The sequence below is a fragment of the Lissotriton helveticus genome, chromosome 3_1 (assembly GCF_964261635.1).
Source record: "Lissotriton helveticus chromosome 3_1, aLisHel1.1, whole genome shotgun sequence".
Lineage (NCBI taxonomy): Eukaryota > Metazoa > Chordata > Amphibia > Caudata > Salamandridae > Lissotriton > Lissotriton helveticus.
Window position 1 is genome coordinate 1557548053 of NC_136061.1, and position 19012 is coordinate 1557567064.

Genomic DNA, 19012 nt, shown 5'->3' on the forward strand with positions numbered 1-19012 from the left:
ATGATGATGGCATCAACCCAGATCTGCGACTGGGGGTGAGTGTCTAAAAAGTTTCAGTGCTCTGTCCATAATCTCCTTGTGTTTGCTTTGTTCGCCATAAGTTGGCAGGGTGTGCCCAGACGTAGGTCCCTTGCTCACTTTGCCACTGGATTCAAGCTAGCCTAGCTGAAGAGGGGTGTTACCCTGAAGCCAGTCCAAGGATGCTTGTTTCTGGTCCAGGGAAGAGATGGCTTGCCAGTTCTGGCTGGACTGTTCCCATGAGGCACAGGGCCAGAACTGATTTGCATATAGCTGTGTCTGAACTGAGGTGGCAAAGTGAGCTAAAGAATGATGATGGATTCAACCCAGATCTGTGACTGGGGGTGAGCATCTGAAAAGTTTCAAAGCTCTGTCCATCATCTCCGTGTGTTTGCTTTGTTCGCCCTAAGTTGGCAGGGTATGCCCAGATATGGGTCCCTTGCTCACTTTGCCACTGGATTCAAGCTAGCCTGGCTGAAGATGGGTGATACCTCAAAACCGGTCCCAGGATGCTTGTTTCTAGTCCAGGGAAGACATGGCTTGGCAATTCGGGCTGGACTGTTCCCATTAGGCACAGGGCCAAGACTGATTTGCATATAGCTGTATTTGAACTGGGTGGTGAAGTGAGCTAAAGAATGATGATGGATTCAACCCAGTTCTGTGACTGGGGGTGAGTGTCTGAAAAGTGTCAGCGCTCCGTCCATCATCTCCTTGTGTTTGCTTTGTTGACCCTAAGTTGGTAGGGTATGCCCAGACGTTGGTCCCTTGCTCACTTTGTCACTGGATTCAAGCTAGCCTGGCGGGTGTTACCCCGAAACTGATCCCAGCATGCTTGTTTCTGGTCCAGGGAAGACAAGGTGAGGTATTCCTGCAACATAAGACTGGACACAGGAAATAGTTTCTTTTTAGGTTTATTCTTTAGAGGATCCCATCCATCAACCTGTACTCAATCTCACCAACAGATTAAGCTTTCTTTTGAATCCTAACATAGAATTCTGTGACATAGATACAATTCCTACATGACATGACCATATGGCATAACTACAATTCCTTTGATGACAAAATACAATTCTAATACTGATATAGTGAAACAAATCATAAGGAAGGCAGAACTCGCCACATGGCTTGGCAGTTCGGCTGGACTGTTCCCATGCGGCACAGGGCCGAGACTCATTTGCATATATATGTGTCTGAACTGGGTGGCAAAGTGAGATAAAGAATGATGATGGATTCAACCCAGATCTGTGACTGGAGGTGAGTGTCTGAAAAGTTTCAGCGCTCCGTTCATCATCTCCTTGTGTTCACAGTGCTAAATAGACACTGTGAATGGACTTCCATATTCTGACGGGTGCAGAGAGGCCAGAACCGGAGAAAACTTTCCCCTGCTGCAGCCCACTGCCCGTCCCTGAACCCTAAGTCCGCCGGTCCAAGGGAGAGCCTGATGGGGCCTGAGAAGCAGAGGTGAATTGAACGCTGCGTGGTATGCCTGTACCTAGCCCTTGCTGACCCTTAAAGTCACCCTCTGCCTGGTCCTAAACCCTGAATCTGTTCCTTTTCTTGGTCCTCAGCCGTAAAGCTGATACCCCTGCCTCAGGCCCCTGTCTGACCCTGTGTTCCGTAACTCTTCCCGTAGGTCCCCCAGCCCTAAACCCGCCACCTGCCACAGCTCCCTGTCCATCCCTGAACCCTAAGTCTTCCCCTTTTCTTGGCCCTGATCCAGAAAGTTGCCTCCCCCCCGCCGCAGTCCCCTGCTCAGCCCTGAGTTCCTAACCCATGACCATTACCATCCATTACAACAAATATGCTTTTACCATGGCATATTCGTAAAAAATGCTTCGTGGTAACGGACATGCGCGGTAAAGGCATTTTCCTTGTAAAGGATGCTTGGTAATGGTCATGCTTCGTTATGACTGCGTAATAATGGCTGTTTCCCCATGCAAACAGTGAGTGGTTATCCTGAATACCTGGCATGGGTCTGACCCTCCAGGACACACTGTGCAGTGTGCATTGTGCAGTTCATGCAGGTTTAGCATAATTAACGGATGTCAGGGAAATCCCAAGTGCCTTAAATATTTGTTTTAAAATTTGAAATGTAAAGCTCACGGGAGCAACTGATATCTTTCGTTCTATTCAAGTAATGCAATCACATATTTTTAATTTAGAACGTTTACTAATGTTATTAAACCCCACCTTGGTATCCACGGTCTCCTTTATTCTGTGAAATGGAAAGTTAAATAGGAATGCATAAGAGCCTTTCATTTAAGTGGCCTAAAAGTGGAAGGTAGCACCTCGGAGAATCTCTTAATAAATAACTACTGTAAACGCATGCACCTAAAGATAGAGGCATATCCTATTCTTCCTCTTTAAAATAGAATTTGTGTCAGCGGAGAAGTAGTGATGGCCAAAAACAAAAAGACGGCGATGGGCTATACAAAGGAGAAATACAATTTTTCACTTTTCCCCTTTAACATATGCTTGTTAGCGAAAGGCATTTGCCACATATTTATCGCTGCAAAAAACATACACGAACATGTAAACACCGAACTGTAGACAATCATTGGTTGCATAGGTCTCCAACATAATTTGTGCTGAGCGGGATCCATATCAGGTTTCAGGTTAATCCCTCACTATGGAAATAAATTCCATTTTATTTGTTGTATGCAAATGTATCTGATGTGACTACCCTGGTAATGCATTATGTATCCAGACCTCCCTGGCCAATGCTGACAGCTCTGTCTTTGTCGGGATTGTTTAAAAAATTATTAAATCACAAGCAGAAGGAAGGGTTCACAATTCACCCAACCACATTTCATAATAAGCGCGCTGCTTACTTTAAGAACCTTCACCCTCCGTCCTACTTCCTATCTTGCCCATCTGTTCCGTGTAGTATGGGGGAATTCTTCTACTAGAAATTATAGACACAAGGGCAGATTTACAAGAAAGTGATGCATCTGTGAAGATGCGTCACTTTCCCTGCGTCACTTTGAGAAACTCTTGCGCCACTATGGATGCGCCGTATTTACAATACGGCGCACCATGGCGCAAGGATTGACAGATGCATCTGTTGACGCCAAAGTCACGCATTGCTGGAGTTGTGTCACAAGCACAACGCAACTCCAGCAATGCAGGGGAAGGCCTATCTGCATTGTGCTGCATCACTCCTTACGCCTGCTTCAAGCAGGCATAAGAATTTGACGCAGTGGCGTCCTAGAAGTGGCACAGTGAAATCTTGTAGATTTCACTGCGTTACTTCTACAAGGTTTTTTTGCTTTGAAACGCCCACCCTGCATACATTATACCTGACACAGGTATAATGTGATGCAGGGTTTTAAAACGTGACGCATCTCCCTAGATGCGTCACGTTGTTAATGGGCCGCATTTTTACGCTGCTGCTGCGTCACAAAAAGTGATGCAACTGCAGTGCAAAAACAGCGCAAACTAGGTCTACGAAGGCCAGATCCATACCAGATGTTAAGGAAATTAACATGAGATAAATGTGCTTAATATTAAATCTAAATGGAAGGAATGTATATAGTCACTGGTTATCGTTATAATATGGTGCGGCCCACCTGCAACCTGGTTTAGGTAAACTCAAAACACTGGAATGAGGTCACAGATTGATTCAGAAGAGCACAGGTAATCTATATTGGGAGCTACAGAAGACCCAACTGCTAAAGATGAAGGAATCAATAGAACCATGCCCGCCAATTCTGGACCAGAGAAAACGTGTATTGTGAATTTTAGCCAAGATTGGGAGAACACTTCAGAGATCTAAACCATATTATTTATTGGATACAACTAATAGCAACTGTTATGCCACTTGTCTTTAAACATTTATGTACTATTGATTGGTCATATTGATTGTATGGTGTCGCTATTTTGTGCTCATGTGCTATTGTTTCTATATGCAATGTTTAATTTATTTTTGCACGACTTTTATGTTTTTTTTTTTTAAACGAATAAAGTTTAATAATTGAAATTTTAATGAATGGAAAATAATAAACAAAATGTGGGGTCATCTTATTTTAAGACTTATGGTCTGATTTAGATCTAGATGGTCCGACCGCCGGCCCATTGTGGCAGGACTGAGTATTCCACTAATCCAACGGTCTTATGTCTGCCATATTTAGATGTATAGGCACTACAGGCAAGACCGCAGCGGTCTACTATAATGGTGAAGGTCCCACCATCGCCATCTTGAAAGCAGGGTATCGCCAAGTTGATTTGGATGTTCCTGATGGGTTGACAGTGTCCTGGCGGTAGAGCACTGACGGGGGCGACCGCGATGGTGGGGATACAGGTAGGTAACATGACATTGTTTACGTATAACCTATATATGTTGTGCCTGTGTACATATGGGTTTGTAGGATATGTGTAGTGTGCATTATTTATACATACTGCTTTGCGCCCCACCAACATACATATACCATACAATGTAAATCTGCATACACCACAGACATCTACCTTCGATTCCATCAAAACGGGCAGTCGGTCTGTCGTGGTCAAGGTGCAGCAGGATAGGCGGGGGCCTAGACGAAGGAGAAGAGGTGGACTCAAAGTGGTTGGGATTCCAGTTGGAATTCCCTTAGAAACAGCCCACATCCAAATACCAATGGCCGGAATCCTGGCTAGACTCCTGCCGCCGCCTGCAGACCATCCCGCCATCAGAGTAGGAAGCGAAGTCCTAGCGGGGTCGGCAGAACGGCGGAGATCTTCCCTCCTATTGAAATCCAGCATCTTATTTTGGCGGATGAACCGCAAGGTAGGCGGGCGGGAAGGCCACCAAAAAAGTCCACTCTATCGCAGTCGCACCAACATCTAAACCAGGCCCTTAGTGTGGCAATTGCTCCCCAGACTGAGACACCACGTTTATATACTACCTTATAGATACATTACTTTCTTCTATTTGACACAGGGGTGAAATTAGTTCAAATATCTTCACTTTTAAGGAGCAGAAGAAAAAGTTTCCCATATGATAATATACCCACAAACATTGTTGCACACACACACACACAACAGTCACATACACATTTGTACACATACAAAAGATACACACACTGTTTTGTTACATTTTTGATCCAACGTGCAATAATAATTTGTAAAAAATAAAATAGATAAATAGGTACAAGGGCACAAGAATTTTCTTGTGAGCCCGCTAGTGAATATGTGCGTTTCTGAATACAAAGACTGCCTAGTCTTGATTCTAACTCCTGCCTGCGTCTTCCACCCCTACTCCACTGTCACCTTAACTCACTCTTGCAAGTTCTTTTTATTCCGTGCCTTCTTCCTTTTTCATCGCTTCACTATACATTTCCTCCTATTTTCTCTATTTTCTCAGTTTTCAGCCTCTCTATGATGAAAAGTAAATCCTGGACTCCAAAAACGATTGCTGGTGGCCACCTCAGGCAATGACCGGCATAAATAAAGCAATGGCAATACCTAATATTCAACCCCACCACTCTTGGAAATTACTCTACGTACCAAAACGTTGCTTTTTTGCCATCCATCCATGAATATAAACTCTGGCATTCTGTTGAGTTCTCAGGCTCTTCCTCCCGCCTGCGAAGACCCAGCCAGAAGTCTCCATCAGACGCGGAGAGCCCAGAGATAAGTTTTTCGATCAGTTTTTGCTCTGCTTCCGATTCAATACTGACTAAATGTCCACCATCCCGCCTGCAGGTCTGCTGGGCCTCCTCGAAGTTCACTCTCCGGGAAGCGTCGTGAAAGTAGACAATTTTGTAGCATGGCCGCTGAGTCCCAAGTCTGCACACTGTCTGTCCTGAAAGAAAAAAGATTGCAAGCTGTGGCAAGTGTGATTGATGTTGGTTACATTAAAGATGATTCCCTGTCATAGTCTACCTATCACAAGATGATATAATTGATTCAGCCTCAGAAAAGACTGAAGAAGGAGCTTTAAAATGCTCCATGTCAATTGCTTTGAGTTAGATTCATTGATTAACTCAAATGTTCAGCCAACCAGTTTTTGTCAGTGAAACGCCCTAAAAATGACAGATGTAGCCGAGTGTGGCTCCTGGTGCTAAGATTCGCCACACAGCTGAGGCCAACAAGGCTGTAAGCCTTCTGGGGTTACTTTTGCTCTAAAGGTGTAACGTCATTCAACCGAAATGTGCCTGAACAAACAGAACGGCAATCACATTAAAACAATGATAAAAGTCCAACACTGACTCTCAAAGGATGCAAAGATAATTTTTACAATCCTCTGCACTGCTCACTAAACCTATCGGGAAAAGGCCCAAAATACTTACACTTGTTAGACCCTCCTCCCCAATGCTCCAACCAGGAATCTTCATTAAATTACTGTCACCTCATCAGCTAATGGTCCTTCAAATGTAAATGTAGGTGTACTTGTAAAGCGCACTATGACTCCAAGGAGTATCTAGGCGCTGAAGACCGCTGGGGTACCCGTCCTGGTTTTCCCTGTGAGATGGTTTACAAGGTGAAACCAGGCATCCCCGGCGTCTGTGGGGGGCCGTTGTAGAGATGAGGCAAGCTTAATGCCCAGAGTTGCCGAGTGTGTTCCCTGGTTAGAGTAGGCACCGAGGCAAGAATTATCGAGTCCGTTTTGACCCTGGTCCACGACCCTGCCGCGTCGGGAATTGAACCCTGGTCCCGGGCCGTTCTCTGCTTACGGGTCTGCCGCCTCTAACCAGTGAGCCACACCACTCCACAAATGGATGAAACATAGAGACAGATCCTTGGGTGTGCAGGGCCCAGCTGTTTAACTTCTTGAACCCACACCTGACTGCTAAAGCAAACTACATGAAGTTCAGAAAACAATTGAAATGAAGCTTCACAAAGCCGCCCATATCTTATCTTTGCTTAGGGAAGAAGTTGTAACTATGAAACCTGGGACAAGGTTTCACCTCATCGATTGGACTGTAAGGCCCCATGAGAACAAACAATAGAAGACCCACTCCTCCTGAACTTTCACCAGTCTGTTGGGACCAACGGAGGACACAAAGCACTGTACAAGAAGCTGAAGTAAATAAATAAATAGGGTGAACAAACTCCCCTCCTCACCTTTACCCCATGTTCCAATCTTGGACTTTCCTTTTACAATCTCTTGTTGTTTATTGTTTTAGTATAATTGGTTATCTTGAATTAAGGCATGGCAGCGAATGCCAAGGATGCATATTTTTCCTAATGATTGTCTAGGCTGGATCTCTGGGCCTGATGTATCATTCTCATTTGCACACTGACTAGTTTGTGTATGGGATTGTAATTTGCGATACGAGCTATCTATTAATAAGGGGAAACATCCTTAACATCGCGGTCAGTACACCGCACTGCTGTTACATCGCGGTCGTTACAACGACCGCGATGTAACCACACTATTCCATTACAAGGCAAGTCTTTACATCGACTTGCGCTAGATGGTGTGCTAACATTACAAATAGAGTAGATGCGCGGTGAGGTGCTCGATATTTACAAGGACAAGGTAAGCCACCCTGCGTGGCTTTTGCTGTCCTTGTAAATACAGCCCCTTTTCATGCAGCACTTTGCGTGAAAGAGGCGTTCCATGGGTGTTGCTGTGGGTGTTCCCACACAACACCCATGGATTCTGCTGCATTCCCAGATATACAAAGTTTCATAAACCTGGGAAAGTGTCAGAATCCAAAGCCTCCTCAGGGAAGGCGTAAGATGACACAACAATGATAAATACTTTTATTTCTTTTCCTTTTTTCCTCTTTCGATGCATGCTGCATTCTGCAGCACACAAAGAAAAAGGAAAATACCTCTTCTGATTGTTTTTGTGCAGGAAGGTGAAGGGAAGATATTGGGGAGCAAGAACTGCCAGAAACCGCTCCCCGGAAGCTTGTTTCCTTTCCAGTAAAGAATTGGCTTGGTAGTTTGGTCTGCCCTGTTCCCATGATGCACTGGACCAGGGTCAGACTAATTTGCATGTAGCCAGGTTCTGAACTGGGATGGTGCAGTGAGCTAAAAAACGGTGATGGATCAAGCCCTGATCTTTTGTCTGGGTAGGAGTGTTCTGCTTAATTCAGATGCTCTGTCCATCACCACCCCCTTTATGAATCGTTTTGGCCACTATAGGAGTGGAAGGGTATGCTCAGACATGAGTCCCTTGCTCACTGCACGATCAGGATTCAAGCAAGCCGGGCCGAAGACGGCTGTAATGCCAGAAACCGGTCCCCGGAAGCTTGTTTCCTTTCCAGTAAAGAATTGGCTTGGTAGTTTGGTCTGCCCTGTTCCCATGATGCACTGGGCCAGGGACAGACTAATTTGCATGTAGCCAGGTTCTGAACTGGGATGGTGCAGTGAGCTAAAAAACGGTGATGGATCAAGCCCTGATCTTTTGACTGGGTAGGAGTGTTCTGCTTAATTCAGATGCTCTGTCCATCACCACCCCCTTTATGAATCTATCTGATCCACAGCACAGTGGCCAGATGTGCTGGGACCTGTCCCGATTCCAAAACAGAAAGTTAAGAATCTCTGTGTTTAACACCAATCCTACCTTTGACAATCAGATAACCAGCCTTGCTGGTACCTGTTTATGCAGCCTGAAAATGCTGCATAAGACTATATAAATCTTTATTAATAAATAAATAGGTCTTCTCCAAGAGGCCGCCAGGAAAACAGTACTTCAGGCCTTGATCACATCATGACTGGACTAGTGTAATTTACTATGTTTAGGTACTACCATAGGAAGATTGAAGAAGTTTCAAAGGGTGCAGAATGCTGATGCATGCCTGCTACTAAATATCCCAGACACTCTTCTATGGGCCTAACAGTTGTCAAGCTTCACGAAGAGAGGGGCTTTCAAAGCTTTATGCTCCAACCACACAGGCCCGGACTGGCTGTGCGGGCACCGGGCAAACCCCGGGTGCGCCGCATGGGTGGGGGCCGGTTTTGTTACAGGGCTGTTTATGCAGCATAGCTACAAAATTGGCTCTGCAACAAAATCGGCGGAAAACCGGCCCCGGCAAAGAGCTCAGACCTCCCCCCGGGGGCCGGCCGAGCACTTTGCCGGGGCCGGTTTTGGTTCCCAGTCCGGCCCTGCTACCACAAACTTTTGAATGACAAAGCCCCCGCTATCTGCACTCCTTAGTAAGACCTATTGCCCTCCCAGAAGTCTTAGCTCTTCTGAAGCTGCGCTCATGATAGTTCAGAGAGTGGAAAAAGCATGTATGGAAGGTTGTTCTTTCAGTTCCTGACCCCTAAACTGTGGAATACTCTCCCTCTTGATCTGAGGTTGGAATGCTCAGGAGCAGCCTTCCAGAAGAAGCTAAAGACGTGGCTTTTCAGGCAAGCATAAGCTAGATCTCTCTTTTTAGTGCAGGCCTTCATGGTGTATGAATCCCCAGGAAGGGGACGCTCTGAATGGAGTAACCAGGCGCTCTATAAAATTTTAACATAACATAACATAATTGTAGGTGTTTGTTAATTATGCATGCTGAAATGGGAACACCTTTGTGCAGAAGCACATGTTTTATGTTATTGTTCTATACTCACATTGTTTTTTTCCCCTCGGGAGAAAGTCCTTCTCCTACATGCTCCCTAATTTTTGGGGCCTTCATTTCCCACCAAAGAATAAAGTTTACAACTGCCTGTGGCAGGAATAATTCTAGAGCATTTCTAGAGTTGGAAGAGGTCAGAGAGGAGTTTGAGAATACCCAGAAAGTTAGGAGACAAACTCCACCTTTGAATGCCTACTCCCCACCCCTTGAGCCAGATTTACTAAGGCACAGTATTAACCCTTGGTTAGGTAATATTGCCTAAATAAGAGAATTTACAGGTACTTCACTGTGCACAGGGTCTATGATGTGCAGTCAGTTTGTACCTTATTGTGCTATGCTTTGCATAAACTCTGTGGCAAGAAAATATGTGTTACATGCACACACATACACATGTTCACACACACACACACACTCTACCCTGTACTGCCACACACAGTATTCTAATATCTAAATGGCAGATGGGAATGGGAAGGCTGGGTGACCCACCATGATTTTATAGCATTGCTCCTTGATCTTCTTCTCTGCCTCTGTCAGAAACAACAAGATACCCAGGTCCTCCCAATACACATGAGAAAAAAATAGATTTTCATGACACCAGAAGCAGGAATGTACATTTTAATCCCAGTAGCCAAGGATGTATATATGTCAGTGAAGGACAGCAGCAACACATGCTGGTAGTAGAATGTTCATAGTGAAAATAATATACACTTGAATAGGATACAATTATTTAGACTTGGTCCCATCAAATGTGAGGTTGATACAGTGTGGAGGGTGCACTGATGAAAGGTGTTTAAATCTTACGGAAAGTTACTTGCAATCAACATGCTAACCAGATGAGAAAAACAAAAGTAATGGGTGAAATACTTGGCTTAATGTCAGCCATCGGTAATTACCCCGGGTCACATTACTGTTCATTGTCATTTTTGCTTACTTCATTCCTATATACAATGTCAAACGTTATGCAATTCAGAGTTGGTCCATTTCCAATAGTAGCATTCCTGCCTAATGACCAGGCCACATCCCTGATCAATTTGAACCTTGTTGGACTTCATCAGTGAGGTATAGCTTGATTCCTACTATGCAGAGAGCATGGGGCGTACCCATCATATTTAGGACGTCTCACTGATAGAAACACTACAGTGATTGGTGGAATGCTTGAATGTATTACAGCTACTGGTAATTATGCTGGGCTACATTTATATCCATCAATTTTGGTTCACTGTGCCTTTACATATGAGAATCAAGCCTGTGCAAATCATTTTTGGTTCTGCTCCAATAGAAACAGATCAGTCAAACTGTCAAGCAATGTTCCCACTGTGGATGTATTAACACAAATACAAATTGGTATACTTGTTTGGAAAGTTAACGATGGGCCAGGCCTTGAAAGCATTTTTACGGTGGCAAAGACATTGATTCATAGTTTGCGACACAAAATGGTTTAACTAATGTACCAATCCAATTTTTGGGAATTCGGTATTAGGAAGGAATGTGCTGTGGGCCTCTTTTCTATATAACGAATCGTTAAGTTAGGAAACATTCCTGACTTGCAAGTTTGGGTGGTAACTAATTTGCAATTCAGAATGGGTTCTTAGACCCCTTACCCTTCTGAATGAAAGCAAATTTTTGGTGGAGAGTAGGCAGTGGCCCATGGGACAACTGCCAACTCTCAAACACATTTTAAAAGAAGTGTACTTTTTTAAACACAGCATCGTTTCCTTCAAGAAAAATGGACTGCATTTCTAAAAAGTGCACTTTATTTAAGGGGGCTCACAGGCATGGTGGTCTGCTGGGATGTGTGTCACCATCCTTGAGATGGCCACTAATCATAATGAGTCGCAATTTGTGAACTACCTATTAATATTCATGAAGTAGGTCGGATTATGACCCACTCCAAATCTGAATTTTATGAACCAACCTTTTAGTTTATAGGTTAGATCGTAAAATTCTGTACTGGCCACAAATTATGACCAGTTTTTTTAACCCAGTATTTAGTACATCCGGACCTTAATTCGATATCACAGTCTTGCATACTGCAGAGAGAAGAAGCCACTTACCTGCACCAAGGAACACATCCGCTGATATAGTGAAAGCAACAGGGAAGACAATAAGAGAAAAAAACAATTAATTAGGGAATTCTTTTTAATCGCTTTCACTGCCAGTAGGAATTATGGGGCATATCATCAAGAAACAGCATTAAAATTATCACCGCTTTAGCGGCAGAAAACTGCCACTAAAGCGGCGATAATGGGCTTGATAATATGCCCTTGTGAATTCCCATAGAAGCCCATGTTCTGGTGTAAACATGGGCTTTTATGGGAATTCTCTACGGCATATTATCAAGCCCATTATCGCCACTTTAGCGGCAGTTTTCTGCTGCTAAAGCGGTGATTATTTTAACGCCCTGCTTGATAACCCCTTCGGTGCTCATGACAAGGTCAGCTCGTCATGGGCGTAACCTGCGCTACGCGGATGACGAGCTGACCTTGTCACGTAACCCGCGATTTTTGAAATCGCAGCGCGCAGCGGGAAAACCGCTAGCGCGCATGCGGATAATATGCCCCTATTACTTTCAAACTGCAGCTTCTTACACATCTATTTTGGTGTTCTCAAAGGAAGTCGGACTTGCATAAGGACATCTACTATTTGCTACACAGTAGGTATTGGGAAAAAGGTGCATATTTTGTCCGATATTAGAGGGCTCCTCTGGTCAAAAAACCCCATAAATAAATGTTTTATTAATTTCAGTAGATTTTTTTAAATACCAGTCGGTCTTTTTTCCTTCATGTTATAACGAGGGCTTTTCCCTCTGTTAGGGAATTTGACTCATTTTCTAACCTGCCATTGACGAGATGGTTACATTTGAACTTCCTGGCAATCTTCAAGGGGTCTCCACTTTGCCTGTCCTTATCGAAACTACTTTCGAGCTTGAACGCCTCACTTCCTAGTCAGTATATTAGCAGAGCTAACAGTAAGGCAGGGGGTGCTCATCCTGCCATTCTGCATAATTTTACCCTTATGCAAGTGTTGGGGCAATGAGAGAAGGAGGGTCCTCCTTGATGATAGGACCTTGTTCTATTGTGATTCTCCATTCAATGAGGAACAATTAACTGTAATTTAGGGGCAGGCTTGCCTTTATTCCATGGACATGGCTCCAATGGGCTCTAGCCATTGAAGGGTGGTTTTTGAAGGCCCAGTGTGGCTGCTGGCTCCTCTGTCACTTTCCCAACTCTCCAGGTTAATTGCAGCAGGCACAAGATGGCTTTGAGAGAGACACGTGGGAGTGAAGAAGGAAAAGACAGAGATTAGAGAGAGAGAGAAGAGAGTGAGGAGAGAAAGACAATGAATGGAAAGAGAGAGATTGCATGAGGAGATGAAGGAAGAAGGGCTGGTTTCAATATTTTTGCTAGGGCTGCTTTTGGTTTTCCCACCCTGCCTTGACTATATGCGAACTCATTACTGCAAATTAATCTTAAAACAAAACAATCTGTAATGTCATCTTACAATCACAAACATGTTTTACAAAATAAGTGCATCGCATGGCACAACTAAAGACTCATGGTAACACCTTGAAATCTGTACTGAGAATGATGAGGCCAGTTGCCCCCAACCTCCACCCACCAAAAGAGGGATATTTTGTGGTGAACCACAGTTTGAAGATAAGAAACATTGTTTATAATTAGTGTAGTATAGGGCACACACAACTAAAAGAAACACACTAGAGCTTGGAATACTTTGCAGAAACTAGTGTCGAGGCACACGGGTCCTCTCAGTGTATCTGGTAGGGAATTTTGGCATGGAAGCAAAGTTTTGGAGCATTTTAGCTCTATACCATGGAAGGTATTGTAAGGAAACATGGATGGGACAGCTCTGTCAGTTCAGGACCCTGAGGACTCACATCTAAAAAGTAACTAAATGAAATGCAAAACTAAAAAGGACTATGAGTTCTATATCGTAAACATATTATGTCAATGCTTGAGATGGGATTCTTTTAATAAGAAATGGTGGACTCTGCACTTTACATGACTTTGAATTAGATCAGACATTATCACGTGTATAAAATGCATTTGCACTATGAAAACTGATTTTGCTTACATTTATGCATAAAATCACTATAGACTTGGACCCTTATATTCAGGCTCAGGGCAGAGAGGACACACAAGGACCCACTGTCACAGGAAAAAATGTAGTGTCAACGTCAATTATGTGGAGAATCAAAAGAGGACGTGCTACATTTACTGTGCATATGCTGGAGACTAAACAAGGAACGAAGACATATTAAAACCTGCCCTAAGGAATAAGGGGATAAGAACATGCAGGCAGGCAGTGAAAGCATTCTTCGAAGGTGGAGATGTCCAGCTAGCCTGCAGTCTGGTCAAAATTATGGATACAGCGGAAAAACAGCAGAATTTTTTTTAAACACTAGGACTTAGCTGACCAATTTGGCCGGCATATTAGGCACCTAATATTTAGCCACTGCTGACTTAATACCCAAGAGAGTCACCTCATCCACTTCTGATTTTGCAGCTTGCTCCCTCTAACTGCTGGAAGCCCCTCTTAACACTCTGGGGTCCTAGAATGCGCCATATAGGAGGAAAAACTTGTAAACAGCGGGGTTCACACATTGCCAACAACCTATTTTCTCAATAGAACTGCAATTCCTGACACTCTGATTTTAACTAATCCTTTAACAAAAGCGTCGCTTTGGATAAAATGAACTGCAAATGCTGGTACACAACTAAGAGTTTGTATCTCGAAACGTTGTCTAATACTGTGTTACTGATACAATGGTTTTAACTTAAATCTTACGTATGGTTTTACAATATGGAGAAATATTGATATTTTTTTTAGGTTTTACCCTACCAGGCAGCACAAGCTAGTGGAGAAATACATATTGTGGGCTTAGCAAGAACATGCAGGGGCATCGATTCCGCCCTTTGTTTACCATTGTTTGGCTTTCCTGTCACTCATTTGTCTGCTTCTTATTTGATACCTTTTTGCCAGTCTTGTCTTTGTTTCTCGCATGGAGCATTACCTCTTTACCCATCTATTTGATTGGTTGACTACTATGCTTCCTCTGAACGCTTTAAGAAAGCAACTTTTTTCTTTCCTTTTTGTTTAAGCGCTCCATGAGTGCTTGTGTTTTAATTATCTCTCTTGTGTGCTTCCCTCCACGATCCTTCTGCCCATCTGCTGCTCTCCCCCACCACCCGCACTTCATGGCCAGCCCCGTCCCAACTCACTCCTGCAACTCTCATCTATGACTGTTTTTCTTAAAGCACTTTTACGCAATCCATCTCGGATTGGTAAACTAAAGTGCCTTTTTGACCTCATGCACCACTCTACTAAATGTGTCAGCGTTTTTTTTTTTTATAAGCCATGTTGAATAGCAGTAGTGATGCTGCACACCACTGCCAAACAAAACACTAGCAAAGCCAATAGGTCTTATAGGTGAGACCATTTTTGCTCTGCCAATCCTTGTTTTCAATTTTGATAGATACTTTCCAATGGAAAGTAAAACTGCCCCTCTTTCTGAAGACCCCCTTCAAGTCTCTAATGGCTGGATTTATCAATGGTTTTATTTGTCTAAAATAGATACCTATTGGCTCATCAAATTTAAAGTGGGCTTACAAAAAATAGAACTTGTAGTTTATTGACAGTATGCGGTTGACACAGCGTTTTAGACTAATGCCACTGCAAAAACTGATCACAGACCAGCAAGAACACAACCTACTATTTCTCTGCGTTTACAATAGCTTGGCTGGTACTTTAGGGACCATTATATTATAAGGTGTATGTGTTCCAAAAGTACCTTTGTTGGCAGGACTAGGTCCGGCTGCTCTCTGTTACTATTGTGTACAGTTGATTCTTTGTTTCCTTCTACTTTTTAAGTTCACCTGCACAGCGCTTGCAGTGTGCTTGTGAAATCTATTATTAATATAAATCTTAAAAGGGGCTTACGTCCCGCCTCCTTGCTTTTCCCCTTGTTCCTGTTCTTACCTCTGTTTCTATTGGCTGTAGCATACTATTTCCTGTAGCTCATCTGTATCCTGGGCCCAATTACTGTATTAATCCGGTTTCTGGGACTTTTTTTAAGCTTTTTTCTTCACAGTGTTGGCCTGTTCTTGTTTTTTACTTTCTGCAGAGTGCATGGCTCTCTACAATTCGTCTCTGTCCCTCATGTTACTCCCTACCTCTTTTCTCTCCTCTTCCGACGCATCACTTCAATGACAGCCATCTTGACACATCCCTGTCTCGGCTCTTGTGAGACTGCTGCATTATCAGTATTTGACACACTTTTGACCCATTTGTACACCACTGTAATGTGACTTCACATAAGAAGTCTTTGTTCATGTAAATCTGTAAATATCTGTTGGACTTGGCCCTTTTGGCAGGTTCACCCCGAAACTTTTTGCATTCGCCTAGCCTGCTTCTGTAACCTGGTGTTGGTGATTTTAGGCCTCTGTGCACTTTTTCACTGTGGTACAGTGTAAAATGCGTGCGCTCTTTGTGTATGTGTGGTGAGTGGCCTGCCCTCCCATGAGAATGCATGGGGAATATGTGTGTCCATGGTAGTTCCTGATGTGTGGGGAGTCCAGGGTCGAGTTTGGTATGTGCGAACTCGTGTGATTAAATGCTGCGCGATGATGTGAGCGGATTTATTGTGTCTGGTGTGGAAGTGTCACTTCTAGAAGTTGGCATGTCTGTGCAGTGAATGTGAATTGGCTGTCTGGCTTGTGATTGGCTGGAGCTGGCTGGTGTGCTTGGCTCCAGGAGTCAGGATGGGTCTGCCCCGGTGGTGAATGAAGAGATCTGCATGTTGATGTGAGGGAGGGGTGCACCTGGGACCTGAATAGGGCTGGGCTTTTCCTCCACAATGCTGGCTCCGCCCCCTGTGGTGTGTCTGATGTCCCTGACACTACCCTGTGAATAGGCAGAGGGGCTGAGCAAAACAAAGTGCTCAAGAACCAGTTACGTCTGGTTCGCCCCTTGCCTGCACCTTTGACAACAAAGGATTTCTGTGTATAAAAGGAGGCTGTGACCTCATGTTAAATGTTCTTGTGCTCAACTTGAATCTACCAGGGGCATGCTGCTGCTGGGGCCAAGGGGAAGGCTTGTCTCCCTGGGCCCTGCCCAGCCCCTGGATGCCCTGGATGCTGGAGGACTTTCCTTTGTTGGGAGCTGCTTGCTCCATCTTTTGATGTCCAGGACTTTGTGGGACCCTCCTGTCCTCTTCACCTATGGGGGCTGTGTTTCTGGGACCCTTCTTGCTGTAAGAGTCATTTCTGGGGACTTTCGTGCTTTCTGTGTCCCCAGGGGCTCGTGAGCGCTCTATTTCTATTTCTGGGCAGAGCGCTGGCATTTTCCCAGAGGGAAGTGCTCCTGCCCTTTTGTGCCCCTCGCAGGAGCCCACCCTGCATTATGCCTGGTTATTTGAGATGGCCCGCTTATTTAATTATACTTGTGCGCAGGTGCCTACCCTGCGACTTTGCCCGCATCCGTGGTGGCATTGCAGGTGCCACCCCGCTTCTACGTTTTTACGTAATTTTTAATGCCCGAGTGTGCTTACCCCTCGTTATCCCCGAAAAGATGCCGCCGCGGCAAAACAGGAAGTCAGGCACCATAGTGCCTGTCTCTGGGCGGGACTTCCGGTTTTGCAAGAAAGTCCCGCCCGCCGCCGCGCTCTGACTGGTGGAAGCTGCGCAGGCCCAAAACAGGAGACAAGCACATCGAGTGATGGCCGCCCGGGGCTCCCGGGAGCTGTGGAGAGCCCCGGAGCTGCCAGCGGAAGCAATTAGCCCTGAGCCTTAAGGGCTCCACCTCCTAAGTCCCGGTCCCGAGATGGGGGACCGGGTGAAGACCTGCGCATTGGAGAGGCGGGGCTCTCGGGAAGAGAGAGAGCCCCGCAAGCTTCACCTGTGTCCTGCGGAGGGGGGAGCGAGGCACATTGCCGGTGCCTGCCCCCCCCTTTTGTCGCCTTTGGAGAAGTGCTGCCGCCCGGAGGAGCCCCCCGTCAGAGCAGGACAGCCCGGTGAGTGTTGACGGGCTGGGGGGCTGCGGGTGTACCTCGTGGTGCCTCGAAGGCACCGAGTCAGGGCGGCCCCGTGTGTCCAGTGGGCCGCTCCAGCGATGGGGGCATGGTGTTATTAGGAGCCAGTGCGCTCCATGGGCACAGAGTATTGTCAGAGCCCAGATGGCTCCAACAGGGGGCACCTTCTGTCCTAGAGCCCTGAGCGGGCCCACCAGCGGGCATGGTTATTTTAGGAGCCTGAGGGCTCCAGGGCCCATGATTATTTTCAGAGCCTGCAGGCTCCCACGAGGCCCCAGTATCCCTTGAGCCTAGATGGCTCCAACCTGGGGCACATTTGTTTTCAGAGCCTAGAGGGCTCCAACGATGGGCAAGTGTTTATTACTAGAGCCAGAGTGCTCCAATGCGCAGTTATTTCTAGAGCCAGAGGGCTCCAACCTTTTGCGTAGTCTTTCTCCCAGAGGGCTAGTGAGAGCCCATGCCGCAGTTTGCTTCACACCGGCCCAGCAAGTAGTGAGCAGCTGCACCGTTTAGGTTTTCCTTCCTAGGGACATGTCTCTGGACTCAGGAGTGAGTTGCACTCCTTCGCCCCTACTTTGGCCTTCCCCAGCTGCGCAGCATTTAGTGCCAGCGGCAGCGTTTAGGCCCTGTTCATTGTCCTCAGCTGCCCAGCAAGTAGTGGGCAGCTGCTACATTTAGGTTTTGGCGCAGTGGCGCAACCTGGACCCTAATGTGATTTATGTTCCACTTTTTGGGTGTTAGGAAATGTACTGTGTGTAGTATGTTTTGCGCACCCTGTGTCTTTATACCTCTAGATATGATGTATGCATAGGAGGTTGTTTTACCTGTTTAGGTATGTTAGGGAGATTGTACTTCCCTGTGTGATTTACGCCCCTACATGTGTTATGCTTAGGAGGTAGGGTCTAATGTGTTTAGACTAGTGAGGAGATTGCCTACTGTATTTATACTGGTTAGGCCTAATGTGATTTATGCGTAATGTGCAATGCCTTTTGCCTGTTATACCTCGACATGTGTTTTCATGCTTAGGAGGTTGTTTTGCCGAGTATGGTTCATACTAGTGAGTTATGTGTCCCTGCGTGATCTATGCCTATGGTGATTAGTATTGCGTAGTGTGTACCTACCTTTTACCAGTGGTTACTGGTTGTGTTCTACATTTGTTATTTGGTGCTACACTTATTCTATGTTCTAGAAGTGCTACTTCTGCTAAGTGTTGATCCTGACAGTGGTCCACATGGCCCGGTCCTGTGTAAATAATCCCTTGTGAATATTGCCCGTGCCAGTTGGCACAATGTATATTGTGTGATTTCTATCTGATGTGTTTTTGACAATACAAAGTATATTTTTATATAACCTTGTGTGGAGTTCCTTTTGTAGTGTGCCTGGGATGTTGTTGCTGTGTGCGTGCGCAAATGCTTTACACATTGCCTCCGGGATAAGCCTGTCTGCTCGT

At 45.2% G+C, this 19012-nt stretch overlaps 1 protein-coding gene across 2 annotated transcripts in view; it reads right to left on the minus strand.

The window, feature by feature from the left end:
• The window catches only part of LAYN (layilin), a 68111-nt gene that overhangs the window by 29007 nt on the left and 20092 nt on the right, over positions 1–19012 (minus strand). For both annotated transcript variants that reach the window (XM_078682316.1, XM_078682315.1), the window contains exon 2: positions 5500–5797. In XM_078682316.1, the coding sequence (XP_078538442.1) occupies positions 5500–5797 (298 nt within the window). The remainder of the gene's footprint in view (positions 1–5499; positions 5798–19012) is intronic.